The sequence below is a fragment of the Python bivittatus genome, unplaced genomic scaffold, assembly GCF_059951505.1.
Source record: "Python bivittatus isolate LINGU-HERP-01145 unplaced genomic scaffold, Pbiv_v1 ctg000480_np1212, whole genome shotgun sequence".
Classification (NCBI taxonomy): Eukaryota; Metazoa; Chordata; class Lepidosauria; order Squamata; family Pythonidae; genus Python; species Python bivittatus.
This window is the reverse complement of record NW_028277075.1, coordinates 58,394,395-58,418,010: the sequence shown is the minus strand read 5'-3', so window position 1 is coordinate 58,418,010 and position 23,616 is coordinate 58,394,395. Positions and strand designations below refer to the sequence as shown.

General features: G+C 36.6%; 1 protein-coding gene across 3 annotated transcripts in view; it reads left to right on the top strand.

Moving 5' to 3' along the window:
• PIK3C2A (phosphatidylinositol-4-phosphate 3-kinase catalytic subunit type 2 alpha) overlaps positions 1–23,616 on the top strand; it is a 63,885-nt gene that overhangs the window by 19,434 nt on the left and 20,835 nt on the right. For all 3 annotated transcript variants that reach the window (XM_007436248.4, XM_088146013.1, XM_088146012.1), the window contains 16 exons: positions 1,600–1,757; positions 6,232–6,352; positions 7,379–7,490; positions 11,174–11,253; positions 11,701–11,764; positions 12,864–13,007; positions 13,445–13,487; positions 13,580–13,793; positions 13,880–14,002; positions 15,291–15,458; positions 16,932–17,046; positions 18,250–18,392; positions 19,641–19,829; positions 20,356–20,449; positions 22,027–22,121; positions 23,343–23,523. In XM_007436248.4, coding sequence (XP_007436310.2) covers positions 1,600–1,757; positions 6,232–6,352; positions 7,379–7,490; positions 11,174–11,253; positions 11,701–11,764; positions 12,864–13,007; positions 13,445–13,487; positions 13,580–13,793; positions 13,880–14,002; positions 15,291–15,458; positions 16,932–17,046; positions 18,250–18,392; positions 19,641–19,829; positions 20,356–20,449; positions 22,027–22,121; positions 23,343–23,523 — 2,044 coding nt within the window. The remainder of the gene's footprint in view (positions 1–1,599; positions 1,758–6,231; positions 6,353–7,378; positions 7,491–11,173; positions 11,254–11,700; positions 11,765–12,863; positions 13,008–13,444; positions 13,488–13,579; positions 13,794–13,879; positions 14,003–15,290; positions 15,459–16,931; positions 17,047–18,249; positions 18,393–19,640; positions 19,830–20,355; positions 20,450–22,026; positions 22,122–23,342; positions 23,524–23,616) is intronic.

The following is a 23,616-nucleotide window of genomic DNA, read 5'->3' as shown; positions in this document are numbered from 1 at the left end:
TTGACTTTTTCAACATTCAGATATTTGATCTTCATTTCAGCAATATTGATAAAGAGGATATAATGTAATAAATGTCATGCACCATTTAAATTTTGTAGTCCATTGTGTAATTTAAATATAAATGCAAATTGCACGTGTGGAAAATAAGTACACCCCTCCGTTTATCACTACCTCAAATACCTAAAATTAGAATCAGGTGCACCAGATCAGGTACAAATGATTAGAACATCATTAGAGAGGATCTTGGAGGAACCTGTCTTCTTTAAACCTCAGATGTTTAGTTTGAGTTGGTCTTTGACCTAGGTAGATGTTTGAGGGGGTAATTTAAACGGGATGTTTTAAAGAAAGATGAACTAGTCTCAGCCCCGCCATCAGTTAATATAAACTACATTGCAATTCTGTTGTAAGTTATTTATTTTCTTAGTACACTCTTCCACCCTTCAATTGAGGTACAGCTGTTGTATTCTACATTTGTGGCCCCTAGTAGTGAAAGTAATGGGATAACATATAATTCCTGTAAGTTACTTCCTCAGCTTTAGCCTATCTTCCAGACGAATACATCTAGATTACATCAGAGGGTATTTTAAATCTCTTAAAGACTAGCTATACTATTTGGTAGAGGTTATTCTTATTCAGCTAGGGCCTCTTTCCAACTGCAATTTGTGGAAAATGAACTATGCTAGCTTTGGAATTTGGAATATGGAGCTATGCTAGCTTTGGAATTTGGTTTTTATAAAACATAAACCTAGGCCAGAAATTATTTTTGCTTCTTCAGACTTAGAGGTAGGCCCAGCAATACCAAGTCTAGCTATGATAAATCTTGTCTGTCCTTCCTTCCTTCCTTCATTTTTTCTATGAGCAGCTCTCACGCCAGCCTCGGGGGCTTTTAAGATAATAGCTTCTGTATCTGACCATGACATGGCTCTCTCTGCTCTCTGTCTGGATCTTTTTGTCCTTTTCAAAGTCATTCCATTCCATTTCCCTTTCCTCACATTTTCCTTTTTTGAACAGCCAGTCAGCGTTCTGGCCACTAAGCAAACAGTTCTCAACTGCTAGCTGAAGCAAAAGAGATGATTTTATCTCTTCCCCCCACCCCCATTCTTTTTTCTAACACGTTTGCCCTTTTGCATGCTTCCTTCTAGCCTGCTGATACCTCCCTCATTTGCATGAATGGCACTTGTTTGGCTACATAAGTGCATAAGAGGGAAGGAGGTGGAAAAAAAGAAGCGACCAGGAAAATCTGTAACTGTACAATTTATTCCAGAACTGGTAGATTTATATAAACTTGGTCAGTTTTAAAACTATTGCAGTGTGTTTTTTTTAATATAGAATTGATAGATGATTTAAGATAAGTAAAATATTGAACCTGTCAGGGTATGTTGTCTTAACAGAGTAGAGAGTAGATTAAATAAATATTTCAGGAAAATTAGATTAGCTATGTAATCCTAAAGATTTTACACTCAGAAGTCACATTGATTCAATGGGAATCCTATGTAATTATGCTTAAATTTGCTATTTGATGCACTCTATGTTGCTTTCTGTCCTTGTTTATTACTACTGTGATCATTGTAACTGGATTTATAAACATGTTGATTTCAGATTAAGGACCAAGTTTCCCCACAGCAATCATGATACGAACTTGGGTTTCGTGTTGAGTCCGGTCATGTTGCAAAGAAATATAAGTGGAGAAAACTCCAGCATCAAGATTTCAATAGAAATTGAAGGTTTCCAACAGCCAGTGACATTTACATGTGATGGTAAGTGCATTTTCATTTTAATAGATATATTTCAGTAGATTGAAAGATTGTCAAAATAATGTCAGTAATGAATTGTATCCTAAATTATCAACAGACATGAAAATTATTTGTTTTTTAAAAATATATTTTAAATATGAATTGGATAAGACTTCCATCTAAGAAAATGTATTTAATGGAGAAATAAATGAATATATTTAAATAGGACAGGATTGTGGTTGTTTTTGTTGTAGAATTATATTCAGTTCTGTTGATTTATGCCATTCTGTTTCACAGCTTGGTCCCAATCATTTGTGCTACGTATAAGGAAAATTTTGCTACCCAGCCCTAAAGTAGTACACACTACTATCACTTAGATGATAGAAAATTTGAGACACTGTCCCCCCTCCCCACCGAATGGTCTGTAATGTCTCAAGAGTTTCAGGAAAAACTTCCCATTTTGTTAAGGATGCCCATCGATGGAAAAAGTATAAATACCTACCATTTGATATTTCTAAAGGGGACAGATTCTCCCAAACACACTTACAGAAACTGGGCAGTGATGACTTCACAATAATAGTGCTATTCGTAACATGCAGCCCCATGAAATATTGTACGGGTAGTCCTTGCTTAACAACCCTAATTGGGTCCGGAATTTCCGTTGCTAAGCAATGCAGTTAGGTGAAACATCACATGACCGCACTGTTTAGTGACAGCAGTTTCGGTAGTCCCAGTTGCCGTTTTTACAGGGCCGCACTGTCATTAGGTGAGGACCTCATGCTTCTCCTGCCCTGCCACACTTGCCTTTGCTTCAACTCCTCCACACCTATTTCCCTCCCATCTTCGCCCTTTTGGCTACCCCGCTGCCCTGCGCTCAGCCATCCTTGCTGCCCCTGCTGCCCTGCACCCCCGCCATCCCCAGCTGACCTCCATCTTCTTCCTCCCACTGCTGACAAGGCATGCCCGGCCTGGCCCTTCACGAGAACTTCTTCCTGAAACTGCATGTGGTCTTCCCAAGGCATTCTGAGGCCTTTCCAAGATTGCAGGTGGCAGAGTGCAGGGCGGCAGGGGCAGCAGAGTGCAGGGTGGCCAAAACGGCAATTGGGGGGAGATAGATGTGGGGGGAGTTGAAGCACATCCTGCGGTCATAAATATGGACAGGCTGCCAAGTTCCCAAATTTTGATCACATGACAGTGGGAGCGCTGCAACAGCCATAGCTTCGAGGACAGGGCATAAGTACCATTCATTCAGTGTCGTCATAACTTTAAACAGTCACTGACCGAATGGTTGTTAAGTGAGGACTACCTGTATTTCAAGCTGTATCAGGGTTATATGAAGCCTGGATGTGCTGTCTTTCTTGTCTTCAGCTAAAGGGGCATTCATTTGGAGTCTGCTCTTCTCATAGGAAAATTTATGAACCAGCATTGCAGCACAGGGTGGTAGGTGATATTCAAGCTTGCATAGAAATAATTCAGTCCAGTTTCATACAGGTAGTCCTTGGTTAACAACCACTTGTTCAGCAGCCGTTCAAAGTTACGGCAGCACTGAATGAGTGGTACTTATGACTGGTCCTTGAAGCTCTGGCTGTCCCAGCACCTCCATGGTCACATGATTGCGATCTGGGAGGTTGGTAACCAGCTCACACTTATAACTGTTGCAGCTTCTCATGGTCACATGATTGCCATTTGTGACTTTTTTGCCGGCTTCCCACAAGCAGTGTCAATGGGGAAGCCAGCAAGGAAGGTCGCAAAACATTTCTGTAATTTGCTCGCACTCCTGTGGCTTTTTCTCCCAAGGAGCCCAGCTACAGAGTACAAGATCCCAGGGATCTCATACTCCATAGCACGTGCACGCCTGCAGCACCCCCTCCACCTGCAGTGGCCCTCTCTGCACCCTCCCCCACCCGGGAGCAGTCACCCCTGGCCCTGCCATGCAAGCACCACACCATAGCAGCCATTTATCTGCTTGCCAGCCTGCTTACAAGCCATCTGGAACTTGTTCAAAGTTATGATGGTGCTGAATTCCTTCCCTATTGATTTTGCTTGTGGGAGCTGGCAGGAAATTGCAAAGAAGTCCTTGCTTAATGACCCGTGATCCTCACTTAATAACAGCAGCGGAGACTGCTGGGATTGTTGTCACTAAGCAATGTAGTTATGTGACGTCACGCTTTACAACTGCATTGGTTAGTGACAGAAATTCAGTCCCAATTAGCATTGTTAAGCGAGGACTACCTGTATGGCTACCAGTGATATAGATACTTTGAAATCACAATATTAAACTTTGTTAATAAATAAATAATCTGGATAATTACCATCATTATTTTTGGATGAACTAATTTAAATTGGAAAAATTGAATAAGCCATTTTACTTGCAGCTTAAAATTTGTACAACTCTATCATGGACTTTCTTGTATGTTTAAAAAAAATACAGAAGCCCCATCCCATGACAACTTCCCCAAATGTTTTTTCATCCATGAAATCTTAGCCATAGAATCTTAGCCTGGAAATAGTTCGATGGAGAAAGTCCACATAATCCTATTAAGGAGAGAGATGCTTTGTTGAAGTCCAAACTCATATAAGAGAACTCTAGTGAAAAAATTCTCAAATACCAGTGTTTTTTCTTGCTTTAGATATAAAGTTGCAATGTGAGTCTATTCAACTGTATCACTGTTCACAATTAAAAACCAGAATATTTCTCTTTTTAAGTTCCCTTCCAGTAACACAGGGTTTGGCAGTCACTCACACGTGTAACATGTAAGGGCTCATTTGAACTTTGGATTCCAGAATAACTATCTATAGGGCTTTCCCAGATCTTAGAGCATTATATTGTCAATTGGCCAACTGCTGCACAGAAATCAGAATTCTGATATTAAGCCTCTGGTTACTTTATATGTTTTTGCTGATAGTTCTGCTCCAGGCTATTTTCCTTCAAATGTTCAATTTTCTGTTAGCTCTCATTCTACATCCTTGGTATGTAGTGCCAAATTATAATGTGATTTGTTTTTGACTTAGCAATGATAGGTGAACACATTTTGTCATAGTGTTATGTGCAAACTAGGCAACTATGGATTGGCTAAAAGCATATTTTTAAAAAATCCTGGTTTTAGTGTTATGCATGAACTCAGACACTGAGTCAGTAGTGGGAGTTGAAGGTTTTTGGTTGGGCTTGGTGATTATTACAAATAATGGTTCATTTTTCCCCAAAGATCCCTACATGTTGCAGATAATACTGAATGGATAAATTTGGAGTACTACTCCTTATGCAAAATAACATATATATGTTTTTCTCCTGAATTGTCTGTGATATTTGGGAATACTTGAGGTTTTTCTGATGTGTTAAGTTTGGTCCAAGTCTTATAATTTAATTCAGGCAAAGGCAACTCTAGCAACTTTATTTTCATATAACACTAGGGTCAAAATGCTACAATGACATTTGAACACTTTCTGGTTTACTGTGAGATAGATAGATAAAGAAGCCTTCAGGTCAGTCTTGACTTCTGGTGATTGCCTGGATTAGCCCCTGCAGTTTTCTTGGCAAGGTTTTTTGGAGGTGGTTTGCCATTATTTCCTTCCTAGAACTGAGAGAGAGTGACAGGCCCAAGGCCACCCAACTGGCTTTGTGCCTGAGGCAGAACAAAAATTTAGTTTCCCTGTTTCTAGTCTTAACCACTACACCAAACTGGTTCTCAACTGTGATATTAGGTGTTCCATATATTATACTTATTCAGTAATTCAGTATATGATGAGACTCTTGAGTTGCAGCTGTTACATCAGATTTTTAGTCACTAAAGTACCACAAAATACTGTTTTTGGGTAGCATTTATTTATATATCTTTATTTCAACATACTTTACTTTCCCATCACTATAAAAAATAAATTGACTAGAGTTTATAATTAAATTTCTCTCTCTCTTTTATTTGGAATTAAAAAGAAGTTTGCTAAATTAATACTAGTACATACTGAATAGGAGAAATCTCTGATCTTAAATATGAAAATATTTGATGTCAGGTTCCTCATTATCCAATTCTGGATAAAAGCATTGGAGCTGATACTAAAATTGTGTGGGCTTTTACCTGTATTTCTGATCCCATCCATTCTGTTTGCAACACATGTTTTCCTATCTTGGTTTCCCAAGTCTGATGTAGCCATAGGGCATCAGGTAATGCTTTTTGATTATAACTGAATGGATTATTGAGAATCAATTGCTATTTAATTCCTTATACTGTTCCCCAAATTGCCAACTACAGTATTCCAAAAAATGTTTGGGTTGTGTGTTACCTCAACCGTGAAGTAGCCTCTAGCAACAGAATACTTTGTGCTTGTATTCTCTAATTATCAAATCCATATAATTCTCCTAATAATGTGGCAAAGAAGGTATGAACATTGTGTATCTCATAAAATTCAAACTCTGTTAATTGCTCACGTTTTTCTATTTTACATAGACTGTCTTCAACTCACTATTTTTTGTTGTTTTCTGTGTTTGTTTTTCTCTAAACAGTGAGTTCTCCAGTTGAACTTATAATAATGCAGGCTCTTTGCTGGGTGCATGATGACTTGAATGATGTAGATATTGGCAGTTATATTTTGAAAGTTTGTGGACAAGAAGAAGTTTTACAGAAGTAAGTTTTGATTTGATTAGAGCCTGACTTCTAGAAAACTGTAGGAAATGCAAACTTGAGTGTTAATAAACAAATAAATAAGTGGTAATTAATTTAGCAATAAGAATTAAAATATGTATATGTTTTATCATTTAACTTGGAACTCTGTTTAGACATGGCATATTGTACATTTTATTTTAGGATAGAGGCATTTTCTTGTCTGTTTAAATTTCAGATTTGTAATAGTCATACTAACATCAAACTTAACTATTCTTAGAAATATGCTGTCATGAAATACATTCAGTTGTCTGACGCAGAGCCCTGTAGATACTCAAAAATGGCAGCTTGTTGTAAAAGTATGTGTTTTGTCAGTTATTTATTTTTTAAAGATACATAGTTTTGGATTGTTGCAGCTTCTGCATCTTGACCTGCAGTTTTGTTAAAAGTTAGGTGATTCTGCCATCTTTTCATATTTAGAATACCTGCTGCAGTAATGGGACAATATTATGTCAGAAGAGGCAAAGCTGGGAATATGAATCTCTGTTCCAATTAAATATACTAAAATAATGTAGTGACTTAAATATGCCTAGAGTTATTTATTTGAGAAATGTATCTGATCAGGGTTTTGTGATGCTTTATATAAGACTAGCATCCTAACTATTTATGATTAATAACATGGGAGTAAGCAGGAATTCAGAATGATCTGTGGAAGCATTTCCAACCAGATAAAATTTGGTTTAATACTTTTGTGTGAAACCAACCATGGTTGGTACTGACCCCTTATTGGCTCTACTAACCAGTATCTAAAAAGAGAAGTGGGAAAGTTAGTAAGAGTAAGAGGGGAAGGGAGCTATGGATCTGAAAGGCATATCTAATTTAATGTAAACCGCCTGGAATCACTCTGTAGTGAGATGAGTGGTGACAAATTTGAAATATAAATAAACATTTTAATGGTTATACTGACATTTAAATTCCAGTTAACGTATGTTAAAATTCTTATTGCTAATTTGAAATAGTGAACAATCACAGCATTTATTGTTTTCACAGCAAGCATAGTGTTGGAAGCCATGAGTATATTCAAAACTGCCGAAAGTGGGACACAGAGATTATTCTGCAGCTATTGACCCATAATGTTATATGCAGAGATATGGCACGAACAGTGAGTATAAAATAAACACACACTATCAAAACAACCATCATTTATGATTTTTATATGTATTGAGGTTGTATACATTCCTTGTACCTGATTTTCTCTAGCTGTGTTTGTTGTGGTTTGTTAAGCCATGGCCTGTTAAGTCCAAATCCATCCATAAAAACAAAAGCATGATTTGTTTTCCAATAGTAGATCATATTTGGAAACCGTAGTTTATTATTATGTTGTGAACTCTTTCTTGTAATCATGACTTACATGTACCCAGAATTATGAGTTATCTCTGGTCTATTTTCTTTTTCTCTGTTATGCAGCTCTTCAAGTAATAAAGAGGCAAAAGCAGCCAGAGGGTCTATTTTTCTGGTGCTAGTTCGTTCAGTAGAAACCCAATTCCTGTGACTGGGGTTGAGAAAATTGTAAACTACTTTCACTACACATATTGATTAATTGAGTTATTGATTATGTGCCATCAAATTGGTGTCAGCTCCTAGCAATCACATAGATAGAGTTTCACCATGACAATCTGTCACTAACATGGTCCTTCAGATTTTCCAATGATGCACCCATTGCCACTGTAAGAGAGTCTGTCCATCTTGCTGTTGCTTGTCCTCTTCTCTTTCCTTCCACCTTTCCCAGCATTATAGCTTTCTCCAGAGAACTAGATCTTCACATAATGTGTCTGATTGATTGATTGATTGATTGATTGATTGATTGATTGATTATATGCCATCAAGTCATTTTCGACTCCTGGTGGCCACATAGATAGATTTTCTCCATAACAATCTATCCCTAACCTGTTCTTTTAGGTCTCCCAACAGTGCACTCATTGCCACTGTAATTGAATCTATCCACCTTGCTGCTGGTTGTCCTCTTCTTCTTTTTCCTTCCATCTTTCCCAGCATTAAAGGCTTTTCCAGAGAGCTAGGTCTTCACATAATGTGTTGGAAACACAATAATTTGAGCCTGGTCATTTGGGCCTCAAGTGAGAACCCTTCATTTGTTCGATGATTCATTTGCTTGTTTTCTTGGCTGTCCATGATATTCTTAGGAGTTTTCCAAAACTAGAGTTCAAAGGTGTCAATTCTCTTTCTCTCCTGCTTCTTCAAGGTCCAACTTTCACTTCCCTAGAATGTCACAAGGAATACCATTGCCTAAACTATTCTAATCTTTGTAGGTATAGACACATCATGGCATCTGAATATCTTTTCCAAGGCCTACATGGCTGCTCTACCAAGTGCTAGTCTGTGGTATATTTCTTCTCTGCTTGTTCCTTTACTGTTGATGGTAGATCCTAAAAGGCAAAAGCTATTTACCACTGCAATATTTTCATTGTCAGTTCTAAAGCTGGTTTTTGTACCTGTTGTCATTACTTTGTTCTTCTTTATATTTAAGTTGAATCCCATTTTTTCACTGTGTTCCTTGTCTTTCATTACGAGAGTTTGGAGATCCTTTGCATTTTCAGCTATCAGAGTAGCATCATCAGCATAGCACAGGTTTTTGATGTTTCATCCTCCAGTTTTCAAACCAAGTTTATCTTCTTCCAATCCAGCTTTCCTTAATATATTCAGCTTATAAATTGAATAAATAAGGGGAGAGATTGCAGCTTGTCTCACTCCTTTGCCAACCTGGAGCTGGTCTGTTTCACCATGTTCTGTTCGTATTGTGGCTTCCTGACCTGTGTATAGGTTTCGTATGAGGACAATGAGATGTTTTGGAAGTCCCATTTTTCTAAGCACATTCCATAGCTTGACGTGATCAGTACATCAAAGGGCTTTCTATAATCAGTGAAGCACACACTGACTTCTTTTTGGTATTCTTTAGCTTTCTAAATTATCCAGCATTCAACAGCAATAATGTTTTCATGTTCCTCATCCTTTTCTAAAGCCAGTTTCAACATCCGGCATCTCTTTTTCCATGTAGGGCTTTAATCTGCCTTGGATGATCCTAAGCCTTATTTTGCTAGCATTAAGGATATCGTGTGATAGTTTGCACACTGTTAACTTTCCCTTTTTTTTTTTTTTTTTGGTATTGGAATGTAGTTTGACCTCTACCAATCTGATAGCCACTGTGTCGTTCTCCAGATTTGCTGGCCCAGCTTGGTTAGAACCTATACTGATTCTTCTTCTGTTGCTTGCCATGTTTCTGTGGGTCTTCCATCAGTTCCTATAGCTTTCTGAGTTGGTAAGGACAGGAGTGTTGATCTGACTCACATTCTACTACTAAAGGTTCTTTTAAGTAGGGAATATCTTCTAAGGTTTCTTGGTTGTTGACCTCTCTACAGTATTTCAGTATAGTCCTTCCATCTTTGATCTTCTTTGAATCAGTTACTATCTACCCATTGGCGTTCTTTAGCATATAAATTCAAGGTTGGAACCTCCTTCTGAGTTAAGAAATCTTTTGGAAGACTTTCCTTGTTTTTCCATGTCTGTTTCCATCTTCAACGTCTTTATAGACGTTGTTGTGATACTGCTTCTTGCCTCTTCTAGCAGCTCTCTGAAACTCTTTGTTGTTCCTTTCTGAGATTTTTGTCTTTCTTGGCTTCTCTTCTTGACAAATTTCACAGTTTGTTCTGACATCCAGTTTGCTGTCTTCTGTTTTTTCATGTTTGGTGTCAACTTTCACATTCATATTAATTAGGATTAATTTTATTTCAGCTACTTAGGTCAATATAAATGTAGGCAGAAATATATATTTGTAGCTAATTATAAGATTTGTGTGCATTTTGTATAACATTTCTGAAGAAAATATTGCACAATTTCCAATAATAAATATTATTGTGTTTTTTGTCATTTTCAGCAAGTTGTGCTGTCATACTAATTTTCTTCATTTTATCTTATATGAATATGAACTACTCTTTCTGCAATCTATTTCTTGAATTAGAAAAATGTTGAAACTAGCTTTAGAAAGAAAAAATACTCTTTCAAATTGAGCTCAAATCCTGGTGTCTAATGGACGTGTCCTTACAGTTTTTCTTGGTAACAATACAGAGGTGGTTTGCCATTGTTTTCTTCTGAAATTGTTTTCATCTTCCCAGTATAGACTATATCCCTGTGATTTCCTGGTGGTCTCTCATCTAAATACTAACCATCCTTACTTAGCTTTTTTTAAAGATCAGCCAAGATATTTCTTCTCCAGTGTGTTAGACATTGGCCCTAGTGACACACTAATACATATTAAACCAGCTAAATAGCAAGGATTCCTGTTTTGCCAAATTCTACTTTCAGATATTGTTTGCAGATTTACCTGGCAGCTTAAAGGCTAGGATAGAGAATCCTACAGGTGAAAACACAAATGCAGGAAGCATGGAGGTTTTTTTTATCCTGTCTTGTCTTTTTTAAAAAAGTTTAAGAAGTCCAGTAATGAAGCTAAAATTGTGTGTTATGTTACAGATTATGTTACGGATAATTTTGTTATCAAAATTGCTAATTCATGCTAAGCAAAACTAGTTAAATTGGAGGGTGCTGTCACATATTAGTGCATGTATATGAGCTTTACAGCCAGCCACTTTTAAGTAGAGAATTTGAAAGCAGACATTATCAGTTTTTCATTTAAGGAGGTAGCAACAAATGCTAATTTTCTCATTTTCAGAACTCTCTGAATAGAACTTGCTATCCAACTTTAGATTATCTTTTATGGGGCAAGGGAGAATATTGATAAGTTCAGCAAATCACTTGTATATTTTCTATTATTAGGAAGATGATGATGGGACACCCATAGATTTGACAAAACATCTCTGCCATGTAGAAAAGTTTTTCAGAGAGACCATTCAGAGGTAACCACTTTGTCATAATATTATTTGTTTGTTTTGATTTTTGTGCTGCCCAGCTCCAAACCAACTCTAGGTTGGGCAACTCACAATATATTAAAAAAAGCAAGATACAAATTCAGTGTGGTAAATAAAAATACAGTAAAGGAAAATATACAAGATGGAAAATCTAGACAACTAACACCAAAAGATATGCAACATATTCAAGCACTTCTAACAACGGGTTCCATCCAACCTCCTTGAGTGTCTGGAAGGACAGCCAAGTTGTTAGGGCCTTCCGGAATGCCATCAGGATGGGAGCCATCTGGATCTCGGTGGGAACCTCATTCCAGAAGGCAGTCGAACATACATTTTGTAATCAGACATTTGTCATGTTGGTGCCTTTTTATTTCTTTTACAAAGCTTCCACTAATAGTATGCCACAAGTAATAGAATCATTCTCATTGGTTCCAGCCACTCTCTTGAAGAACTGTTAGAAGCTTATCACAATCAAGTTGATATACTACTTAAAAATAAGGTAAACATTATCATTTAAGAAGCTTCCTAATAGAGTTGTGCAAAGCAGCACTTGGCAACCCATATTGGTGTAAGCGACATACCCCTTGAATCCTGGAGGTAGCTGTGTCCTCTGGAAGGTTCAGTGATTGCTCTGAGGGCTTTCCCACATTGTCTGGGCCTAAAGAGTCAACACTTCCATTGGGACTGTCAAGAAGGCCTGAGCCTTCTGAAAGCTCCTTGGGGAGAAGTGCTTTTCTTGCATCAGTTTGTTTTGCAAAACTTCCTTATGAATGATTTATTCAGCCCTACTTCCAGTACATTTCATGCTTTACTAATCATACATTTATTATAAGGTTTATATATAGAAATGTATTTATACTACGCCAGTAGCTGTTTGTGTTTTGGGATTTCCTAGCTGTTATTACTCATGTAAGAGCTTTTCCCCTGAGCCTCGCTTCCCAAGTTACTTCAAGCTTCATAAGTTACTTTTTGTCTTCCAGTTGAAACATAATAGTACCCTGATCCAGACTTTGTTTTATCCATGCCACTTGCCTGGCACTTCCATCTATTAACAGAGGAGAAGTGGGCAATTGCAACATTACCTTCTAGGATATGCCAATATTTAAATGAATTAATTCTTCCTTCCACCCATATGATATTTCCTGTGCCACTGTTTGCCATACAACCTCAAAGCATAATAGAGCCATCCCCATGCTTAACAAACCCTCCTATGCAGATTGTTGCATACACAATACTGTACTGTGAACTTGTGAGCATCTTCTTCGGTGTCTGTACAGTATACTTTAGAGTTGGGTGGCAGCCAGTGGAAGAATGGGTGCAATTAAATATATTTAGTTGGACCCATTATACATACCTACTTATTCTCCAACGTGTCCCCCCAAAATCTGTTTGCCAATGAAATGACATCTGTCAGTGGAACAGATTCCCTCCCTCCCTGCACATACCTGTAAACCAAGAGGTATATATACTCTAATTTTAAGGGTGTTTGTGGGAAGAATTGATGGGAACATTCTGCTGGTTTAGTAGAAATGTGTTTGAGGAATGTTGGATTTTACCCTTAATTTTTGGCAACTTCTTCCTTTTTTTTTTTTCATCAGAATCGGTTTAAAGCAGCAGAACCAGTCATTAAAGCAGTCAGAAAAATTTGCTATGCATTAGATGGGGTAGAGATTCCTGCAATTACTACAGCTGTAAAGAAGCTAAGAAGAACAGTCAACCTTCCAGGGAACGAGAACCCTGAGGTAATTAGTTCAATCTTGTGGTTTTCTGCCGTGTATAGAGTGGGGCAGATGCTGATTCAGTCCCATCTCCTCCACCATGCTAATTATCTTTAGGCAAGTTGATATAGTGAGACTGAGTTTGAGAAATATTTTATTCTGTTTGCTGACAGATAAACAGCAAGCAAAGAAAATATTTTTAAACAAATAAAAAATACACTTTTGGAATAGAGTGCTTCTAATTTTGTAGTTTTCAAAGGTATTTGCAGTGGTGATGATGACAGCATCACCTGACTCCAAGCCACTCTGTGCTTTTATACTGCAAATAAGGCATACAAAACAGCTTGTGGCATGAATATCTGAGTAATATGCAGAAATATTTCAGGCATTTAATAACAACAATCCAACAAGGCTTTTTTCCAATTTGGGGAGGTTAACTTTTTTCGTATCTTATTGGACAGGGATCTGTAATATCATCTGATGACACTAGCAAGAATCCAATTGGTAAGTATAAATTAAATATGTTTGTTCAATCTTATAAGGGAGTTTTGAGCATTACCTTCTTAACATTAAAAAAACAACTTTTTAATGTTAAGGTCCTTTGCAATCTGAAAATCCTCTTCAAATGAGCGTAGATCAGCTGACCTCAGCAGTCCATGCTCTTCTTCAACTCCACTTGAACTCATGCCACAGTCCTTCATTAAGCACTCCAAGGATTACAAAAAGCACTAAAGAAGCATGGACTGCCACAGAGCACCTCCAGTTCACAATATTTGCTGCTCATGGAATTCCCAATAATTGGGTTTCAGCGTGAGTATTTAAACTAAAATGTACCTTTACCCTGAATGTATGTTCATCACAATGTTTTTATTGACTACATTGTGCTCTGTTTCTAGTTATGAAAAATATTATCTGGTTTGTTCTTTGACCCATAATGGAAAAGATCTCTTCAAACCAGTGCAGTCCAAGAAGGTTGGCACATATAAGAATTTCTTCTATTTGATTAAATGGGATGAATTGTAAGTGCTTTTTTTAGTTTATAGACTCATAAAAGTATTTCTTTATGTACTATCTGTCACATTCCCTTAAACTGCTAATTAATTTTCAAAAATTCCACCAACTTTGGTCAGCTAGTAAACAATATACAGGCATACCTCAGAGATATTGCGAGTTCAATTCCAGACCACCGCAATAAAGCAAATATTGCAATAAAGTGAGTCACACAAATTTTTTGCTTTCCTAGTGCATATAAAAGTTATGTTTACACTATACTGTAGTCCAGTGTTTCTCAACCTTGGCAACTATGTCGACTTCAACTCCCAGAATTCCCCAGCCAGTATGGTGATACAGTTGCCAAGGTTGAGAAACACTGCTGTAGTCTATTAAGTGTGCAATAACATTATGTCTAAAAAACAATGTACATACCCTAATTAAAAAGTATTTTATTGCTAAAACATGCTAATCATCATCTGATAGACTTGCTCGACAAAGGGTTGCCGCAAACCTTCAGTTTGTAAAAAAGAAACACAATATCTGTGAAGTACAATAAAGCAAAGCGCAGTAGAAATAGGTATGCCTGTACAAGGCCTTTCAGCATAATCTAAAAGTACAGGTTAGGGAGTGACTAGGAGAAATGCTCACTGTTCTATTGTTCATTTCTGTGTCTGATGAAGACAGCAAAGGAATCCCATTCATTACACGTAGCTGCTCAAAATCTCAATATGGCTGCTGCAAGGCCCTCTCAGGGTCTCTGGGCTATGCACTGCATGGCCAAAAAACATTTCTGCTATAATGGCACAGATAGAAGACCTCTGGAAGATCTCAGAACACTCACGTTGAGTCTTTGAGTGTCTACAAGTAATTCAAGGAGTATATTTAGCACTCATTGAATGTTTTGCACAAGCCTAGGAATAAGGAGGAATCATTTGTGGAGTTAAATGTTGGACACATAAACAAAATGAATTTGTCAGATAAGCAAAAAATGAAACTTGTTGGCTAGGTTCTCACACTGAGTTAGTTCAAAACCAGATAACCTATACTATATCTTCTGTGTGAAACTAACCATTGTAAGAAAAATTATCATATTTTAATTAGCCCTTATTTGCATATAAATTTAGTTTATATTTAGGTTTATGTCAGTTATGTGTATTACTTGCATTTGGGATCATTTTTTTTAGATATTTTATTACAATGATTTCAGGTGATATAATATTAATGAGATTTGGCTGGCACTGGACATATTAAACTTGGTTTTTTTCTAAAATGTAGTTAATAAAACTCTAACAAACCACTTTTATTGTTTTACAGAATAATTTTTCCCATCCAAATCTCTCAGTTGCCATTAGAATCCATCCTATGCCTTACTCTGTTTGGTATTTTAAATCAAAATGGTGGTAATTCACCTGATTCAAATAAACAGAGAAAAGGCCCAGAGATATTGGGTCAGGTTTCCATACCTCTCTTTGACTTTGGACGGTAAGTATTTGAAGCAGTCAGTAAAGTGCTGGAGAGCTTCTTTAATCTTAATTTTGCTGTTCAAAGGAGTAGTGAAAAAGGAAAAGAGAAATCAATACAAATTATGCAAGTGGAATTCTAAATTCCTCTCATTTCTACTTGGAAAAATATATTAAAAAGCATTACTGAAGGAAAATACATTAAATTCAGTGCACAAAATAGCTCAGCTACAAGTAGTGGTGTGCTAATAAATGTATAACCACTAGATCTGCAGGCTCCATTGCTGCCGCTTTGCTGCAAGTTGCCAAACAGCTGATCGGTGCCCTAGGCATGTGGCTTGGTTCTGCTCACAACCGGTTTGCAAAATTCCTGAAAATTTAACAGTTGGTTCTCACAAGCTGGTATGAGCCAGCTCCAGCATACCACTGGCTACGTATTATTAAATCCTTCAAGTAATCTGCTTGAATCCTATTGAAGTCAGTAAAATTCAAGCAGCCGAATTTGCAGCACTGCAGTAACTCCCCTATTGTAAAGAATTCACCCATCCAGAAATTCTGCTACTAATGTATAATCCTGTATTTTCTCAGTATATTTTTCTCTTCACTTACAATGTCAGCAAAATAGTAAAGTGTAAAGCATTGAAAAAGCACACCCCTCGATATAGTCAGATAGCCACATCCTCTGAAAGGTTTGGCTGTCTTCAGGTATGTGCCTGCACAGACCCCACTAATGTTGGGGCTGCTGTCATGGTGGTTATAGGTCCTCATGCAACCTGAGCAAATCTGGAAGAGCCCTTGAAGTAGATGCACCATGCCTTGCAGAACACGCAGATGCCTCAGTGCTAATAGTTTGCACACGTCTTCTTCATAAGGCCGCTGTGGTTTTTCTGTGTGTTCTATCTGTGGAACTTGTTGGATCTTTTGCTGTTATGTATCATTTTAGATTGCATTCCTTTGAGGTTAAGAACCTGTCATGCCAGTACTTTGAGAAATGGCATGCATGTGGGTGTTATTATACAGTTTGTTAGTTAGATGTCATTGACTCCTGCTGACTGCATGATATAACAACAACAACTTGTCTTAATATACAGACTTGAACTGTAGCTTTCAGATCAGAGCTCCCTTTCAAGTATCATAGAGTGGGTATTTTGAAAAAAAGATATAGCTTTTAAATAAGCATTTGAAAGAAAACATACAGGATTTGTATAGTGCTGTATAGACTAATCTTGTGTTTGTCTGTTTTGCATTAACTTCCCACTATGTTCATTAATAACTTCAAGTAGTTTGGATTGCCTCCATATAAAATTTTCCATTTAAACAAAGAGATTGTAAGAAGTTATTAAATTATATCGGGTTTAATACACAGGAACCTCTGCACCTCACATTTATACATGAGGAATCAGTGGTATTCCTGATGTGATAGATTTTTCTGTTTTCTAAACTCTGTTGTTCTCTCTTGAAATGTGGACCTAAATTCTATATCCTGTGCCTTTAGAATGTTAACTTGTGGGACAAAACTCTTACATCTTTGGACACCTTCTGCAAGCTCAAACATTGTTCCTGGAGTGGCCCATAAGAAAGGAACCCTAATGGAAAGGATAGTGTTGCAGGTAATGCTGTTTCCTCCTTAATTGTTTTAAAAAAGCATTTATATGCTATTTATAGTGCTGAATTAGTGAATCTGTTTCCCAATAGAAATTGGTGCCATGCCTATTTATTTATTTATTTGATTGATTGATTGATTGATTGATTGATTGATTGATTTACATAGCCACCCATCTCACCACAGGCAACTCTGGGCAGCATACAACAAAGTCCACAAAGTCCACAAAATAGTATATGGGAATAAAATTATTTTGAAGTTTCCAGGATGCTCAGATAGGCCTGTTTTGCACATAGAACAGTAATTTTGCATTTGAGATAAGACATTTTGTGAAGGTCTGTACCTGAAAGATTTTTTAAAAAACTTTTGCACATGCAAAGAAGTAAAACTGATTGCCGAGTAATACAGATGAACTAGAACTTCTTCCATATTTCTGAACATATTACAGTTCAGTCCTGAAGCCCTCTTTGCCTAAACATTTTGTTTGGTGATTTTCTCATTATATTTTTATTTGATTTGTTCTTTTATGCTGTATATTGTGTAATACAGAGATATGTGCTATATTATTATCGGGAAATAGTTGCATGGGCATTCAAGAGTTTCATCCAGTGGTTCCTCCCATGAATATTGAGAGATGCAGTTCCCATTTGTGGATTAATAAGAGTCCACTGTTAACTGGAAACAGGCAGTATTGCTTACCTACTGCAAACCGTAATGACAGTTTGTGGTTTGTGGCACTCAGAAGTAGCATGTATCTTGCATTTGGATAACATGCTTAACCTTAGCCAGAGCACAAAACAATGGCTTGGGAACTGCACCTTTCTATCTACTTGTGGGAAGAAGCAGTGTTCAGACACAAAGGCCCAATGCAATAATGTTGCAGTTAAGTATACTTAGGGGCAGTTGTGAATATTGATTTACTGCTGTTTCTATTTTAAATGGTACCACTTTGATATGGTAAGCAAAATAGTAAGCATTTGAGTTTCTACCAACAATGCTTATCCCATATACATCTACTATATGCATTATACATGACAAACTTTCACATATTATAAACACCTCTCAAATATTCTCCTGTGGTGGTGTGTGATAGTAGGGAGGGAAAAGAAACATGGTGAAAAAGAGATTGAAATTTAAGTGGGAAAAACTCTGAAGTGCCAGCAGATCATTCTATTTCATAGTTTACTTATTTATTATTTTAACATTTCAGGTCGACTTCCCTTCCTTACCATTTGACATTATATACAAAATTCCTCAGGCTGCAAACAATTCTGTGTGTAATTCTATAGAAACATTGGAAAAGGATTCAAGGGAGCGTCTTCTTTCCATTCTTTCTAGAGAGGGTATATTTGGGTATGTTCTATTATGTTCTTTTTTTTTTTTTTACTTCAAACCTAATATTCCACTTGCAGATTATTAGATATGATCATTCCCCCTGTATTTATTTCTGCTACATGTATTACAAATTTTGACAAGATTCTAGAGAATATTGAGAACTACATATGATCTGGACACATCCTTTATTTATTTTCAAAATATATTCCAACTGTTACCCAAAAGAGGAAGTTGAGTTATCAAACAGTCTTAAAATCTTGAACAAGCATATAACAATGTTTATAAAAAGAGGTAGTCATAAGAAGTTGAAATACACTCAAGGACTATTGACTTTTAATAAACTATTATTTGAAAGACTCAAGTTTTTACCTTCTGTCAGTGTCAGAGCCTAAGAATTCTCTGTTGGCAGAGCAAGCACTGAGGAGGCTGATAAGTCTGGGAGGTCAAAAATAATGCTGCAGATGAAGCATATGGAGAAGAAAGAATGGATGAAGTTGCCTTTATGTTCAGAGTCGCTTATGACACACAAGACTTCCTCCAGCAATCAGTGTGCAGTTCAACTAAAGGAACTTTAACACGATCTGATCAAAATGCTTGGCATCTATCACCAGGCTAATTAATTGTTGAAGTTCATAGCAGTTTCAGTTACAGTTTCTTGATGCTTTTCAAACTATAATGTATATTATTGTGAATGCAGTATAACATTTAATTGGCAAAATAAGCTTTTTTATAGCTGGCAAGGCAGCCAAAGATAGGAAAAGGTGATCATTGCTACTGTTAGCATCTGAATTTGTGATTCAGATCAGCATTTCACTCAAGCATTGAACAAAATTAGCTTGAGTGAAATTATCAGTAAAATGAAAAAAACAAGGGAATTAATGTCCATTTAATGGAATTTCTTCCTGCTCTCTTGAAGTTAGGGGCATCTGACATTTTCTAAAAGAATCAGGATAATCCAGCATTCCTTTTGTAAAGAAGTTATGAAAACATGAATCACCATACCACTTGAAATTTTTAGTTCCTCTTTCAGTCTATCCTGATTTTTGAAATTGAAACTCATGTCTGGAAGATCTGATTGGACAAATGAAGGAGAGCAGGATGAAAGATGAAACTCATTGTAGCTGTAATAATAACATTAATATTTGGATTGGTGTTGCCTCAGAAAGAATAGCTTCACCCAGGATTTGCTTTATGGTTTCTAAGTGTGTGATGACTATAATGGCAGTATTATGAATTAATAAATACATTTGGAATTACCTTTTATAGGTTATCTAGGAAGGATAAAGCATTTTTGTGGGAGAAACGACATTATTGTTACACACATGCAAACAGCCTGCCCAAGATACTGGCTAGTGCTCCAAACTGGGATTTGACAAATCTTCCTGAAATATATTTGCTGCTTCAGCAGTGGCCTCCTTTACCTCCACTTATCGCATTAGAATTGCTGGACTCAAAGTAAGTTAGATGTTTATTTCAGGACTATAATATGCCTTGAAAAAATATCATAAATTATGAGCTATTAAGCATTTTTAGGTTGTTAGAAGTAAAAGCCACATTGCTGGTTTCACCACATTTTTCCATGTGGATGTTGTTTATAGACCACAAACTTTCATGTATGTCTTATAGTTCTAAATTGGATTGTCTACTAGGCTGAAACTGTAATGTTGTATTAGTGTTTGTATACAGATACATCAGAATTTAAGATTAAATATATCACTTAGGTAAGACAGTATCTTTTCTAATGTAATCTACTGATATGAAAAATGGACTTTATCCCTCTCATTATAAAAATTATTCAATGATTCCAGTGAGTGTCTGAAGACAATTTACTTGGGTCCCATATAAATACATAAAACCTTTTTGCATAAGCTAAAACTTTATTTCTAATGTTCCCCACTAAAAGTTTCCCAAATATCCTTGGGTTGTATACTCTTGCCAAACTTAAATAAAGTACAGTTTCAACCAATCTTCTGGTTTGTAGTTTTGCAGATCAAGAAGTAAGAACAAAAGCTGTGCAGTGGATTGAGGCAATAAGCGATGATGAACTTGCTGACATTCTCCCCCAGTTTGTTCAGGTCAGAATAATACCACATTAAACATAATGAAAATGAAAAAAAAATGATATTCTAATTGCACAAAAGTAATCAGAAACCATATTAATTTATGGAAGTAACTTAGGAATTTTGGTATTTAATCTAATAAATGAGATATAATTTGTAATTTTAATTGAACGGTAGTAATTGCTGCAGTAGACAAACCACTCATTCTACTTATCTGTATCCTTTTCTGTTCCCCAGTTACTTCCATGCAATTTCTGTTGCTTATTTGGCATCTTAAGGTTAAGTAACCAGGATAATTTTTATTTGCATTTGTTTATTTGCATTTGCATTGGGTCCAGTAAATCAGGATATGTGAGGGTCAGCAACAAGATACCAAGACAGATAGTGTTTGTGAAACCTCAGAATTAAATAGTCAAAAAGAAAAGGAAATGACCAAAATCTCATGCAGTCCTCAGATTTTGCAAGACTGATTTTGCAAGTCTCTGAATCTCAGTGGGATTTTGGTGTTGACTTGAAATCTTGTGAAATGGGGTTCTTATGAGATTTCACTTTTTTGCGGGGTGGGGGGGCAGAAAAAATTACCAACCTGAAGTATAGAGGATTGAGGAGTGTGTTCTCCTTCCACATATTAGCAAGAGGCAAGGAAAATAGGCACATGGAGACTTAATTCCTGGAGAGACATGTAGAAAATGCAGGAGAAATAGTTGAAAAGATGTTGTAAAATTAAGTTTGTTAGTCCATATGTAAATTAAATTATTGTGAGCCTACCTGAATGTTGGGAGTATCATCTAAGATCTTTGTTAATGTTTCCTTCTTCATCTCTTCATCTGAAACTAGGCACATAGTGACCAGAGCAGTGTTTCTCAACCTTGGCCACTTTAAGCTGTGTGGACTTCAACTCCCAGAATTCCCCAGCCAGCATGGCTGGCTAGGGAATTCTGGGAGTTGAAATCCACACAGCTTAAAGTGGCCAAGGTTGAGAAACACTGGACTAGAGCAAAGGTCTTTTCATTTATAAGGACAAGAGATGGTTACATTATGTGACAATCTTGACAGTCTTCCATGTTGTCATTTTAATGCTGCTGGCATATTTTTTTTTACTGTTTATCATATTGCTTCAGAACTATTTTGAATATGCTTACATACGCTTCCTAAATAGGTTTATTTTTATATTTTGTGTGTGTGTTGCTGTTTAATAATGTGGCTTCCATAATAATTTTTCAAAGGCTGTGAGTAAAAAAGAGATCCAAAAAGTTGGAGAGACCTTCTAGTACGTGAATTGACAAGGAGATGCAAAAGAAGAGGAAGTAGCAAATATTATCTCTCCTACGTCCAGTTCTTTTAGTGGATTATGTTCCCTAGGAACATAGGCAGATAGACAGAATGGAATAGATAGATAAATTGATTGATCGATTGAGTCTGAATGAGTTGTAAATTTAAACTAAAAACTTCATATTTTAAGGAATATAACTCTGGGAAGTTCATCTCATTGGAAAACTGTAGATGCTTGGTTGTACTAAGCCACCTATGCTAAGCTGCCTTTAAATTTAGACTATAACGCTGTATAAAACTTACCTTTTATATATGTTTAGGCATTAAAACATGAAACATATCTGGACAACTCTTTAGTCAAGTTCCTTTTGGCCCGAGCATTAGGAAATATTCGAATAGCACACTACCTGTATTGGTAAGAAGATTTATATTCTTTTTTTATCATTTTTCAACAATGTTTATATTTCCAAGAATAAATGAACAGCTGATGTGAGAATTTAAAAAATGAGGAAGATTCATAGATCTTCGTAGGCCAGAAAAATATATGCTGCTGCTGCTAATAGAAATTAATTAGGTGTTATGAAAAACCTATTGTATTATTTCTGAAGTTCTAGATAGCCTTCTTCCATTCCAAAGCATTAGTACCACATATTGCATCAGTCTCTCTCAAATTGAATTCATATCACATGTTTGTGTCTTAAGCAAGATTATGCTTTATGCAGAAACAAAAAATTAATTAACTGATCTTAATGTAATGTAAGGATAATATTGTAAATGCAGTGGAAGGTGCTATATAAATTAATGACTGTAAAATAATGGTTTCAGATACTACCATCCTCCTCTCTATCTTTCTCTCTCTCTCCTCTCTTCACACATTCTCTAATGATCTATAGTATGAATCTCCTCTAGAAGCTGAACAGTTTTTACTTTGTTTTATTTTATATACATATAGATTACTTCTTTTTTTTAAAAAATCAAATCCGTGTACAATAAAAACCAGGAATTAAAACAATTCACTTTCAGACCACCAACCTCCTGGTTGGTAGAAAAAAAATCAAACTCAGAGTGCAATCTGCTATGTGTAACAAGTTGAGGAGCCATGAAGTCCTGAGCACCCCAATTAAGGAAGTTCTGAGTTTGGACACAAAGGAAAGACACTTTAAATATGTAGCTTCCTGATGTATCTGCACATGCAGAATACTCATGTCCGTCATAAGCCAGGATTCGTGTCTTCTTGGGATCTCTAAATGTGAGCACTGCATTCATTGGGGCTTATTCTCTAAGTCAAAGATTATTTCAACCCTCTGTCTCCTTCCACTAGTCTGGTGGATCAACCTGGTGTTTTGAAGTATTTGAAATCCAATTCATTATGGGGGGGGGCAGTGTGCTATAGTGGTTAAAGTGTTGGGTTAGGAGAGGGGAGATCCAGCTCCCAGTCTGCCATCAGCCGCAGACATTCACTGGGTGACTTTGGACTGACTGCTGTCTCTCTCAATCCAACTTACCCCACAGAGTTGCTGTGAAGATAAGAGGAGGGTACATGGTATATCCTGCCTTGGGCTCCTGTACAAAGGCAGGTTATGTATGAAATAAGTATGTGTGAGGGAAACCAATCTAATGTTATATAATATTTTAGGTTACTAAAGGATACCTTGAATGATACCAAACATGGCATAAGGTATGGGCATATCCTTGGTGCCTTTCTTTCCATCTGTGGCAAAAGTCTGACAGAAGAACTGGAAAAGCAGTCAAGACTTGTGCAGATCTTAGGGATGGTTGCAGAAAAAGTAAAGCAGACAAGTGGATCAGCCAGACAGGTTGGTGAAGTGATCAAGTTATGTATATATGTGAATGAAAACACAGTTACATTTATTAATGATGCACTTCATATTTCATAGGTAAAATCAGCC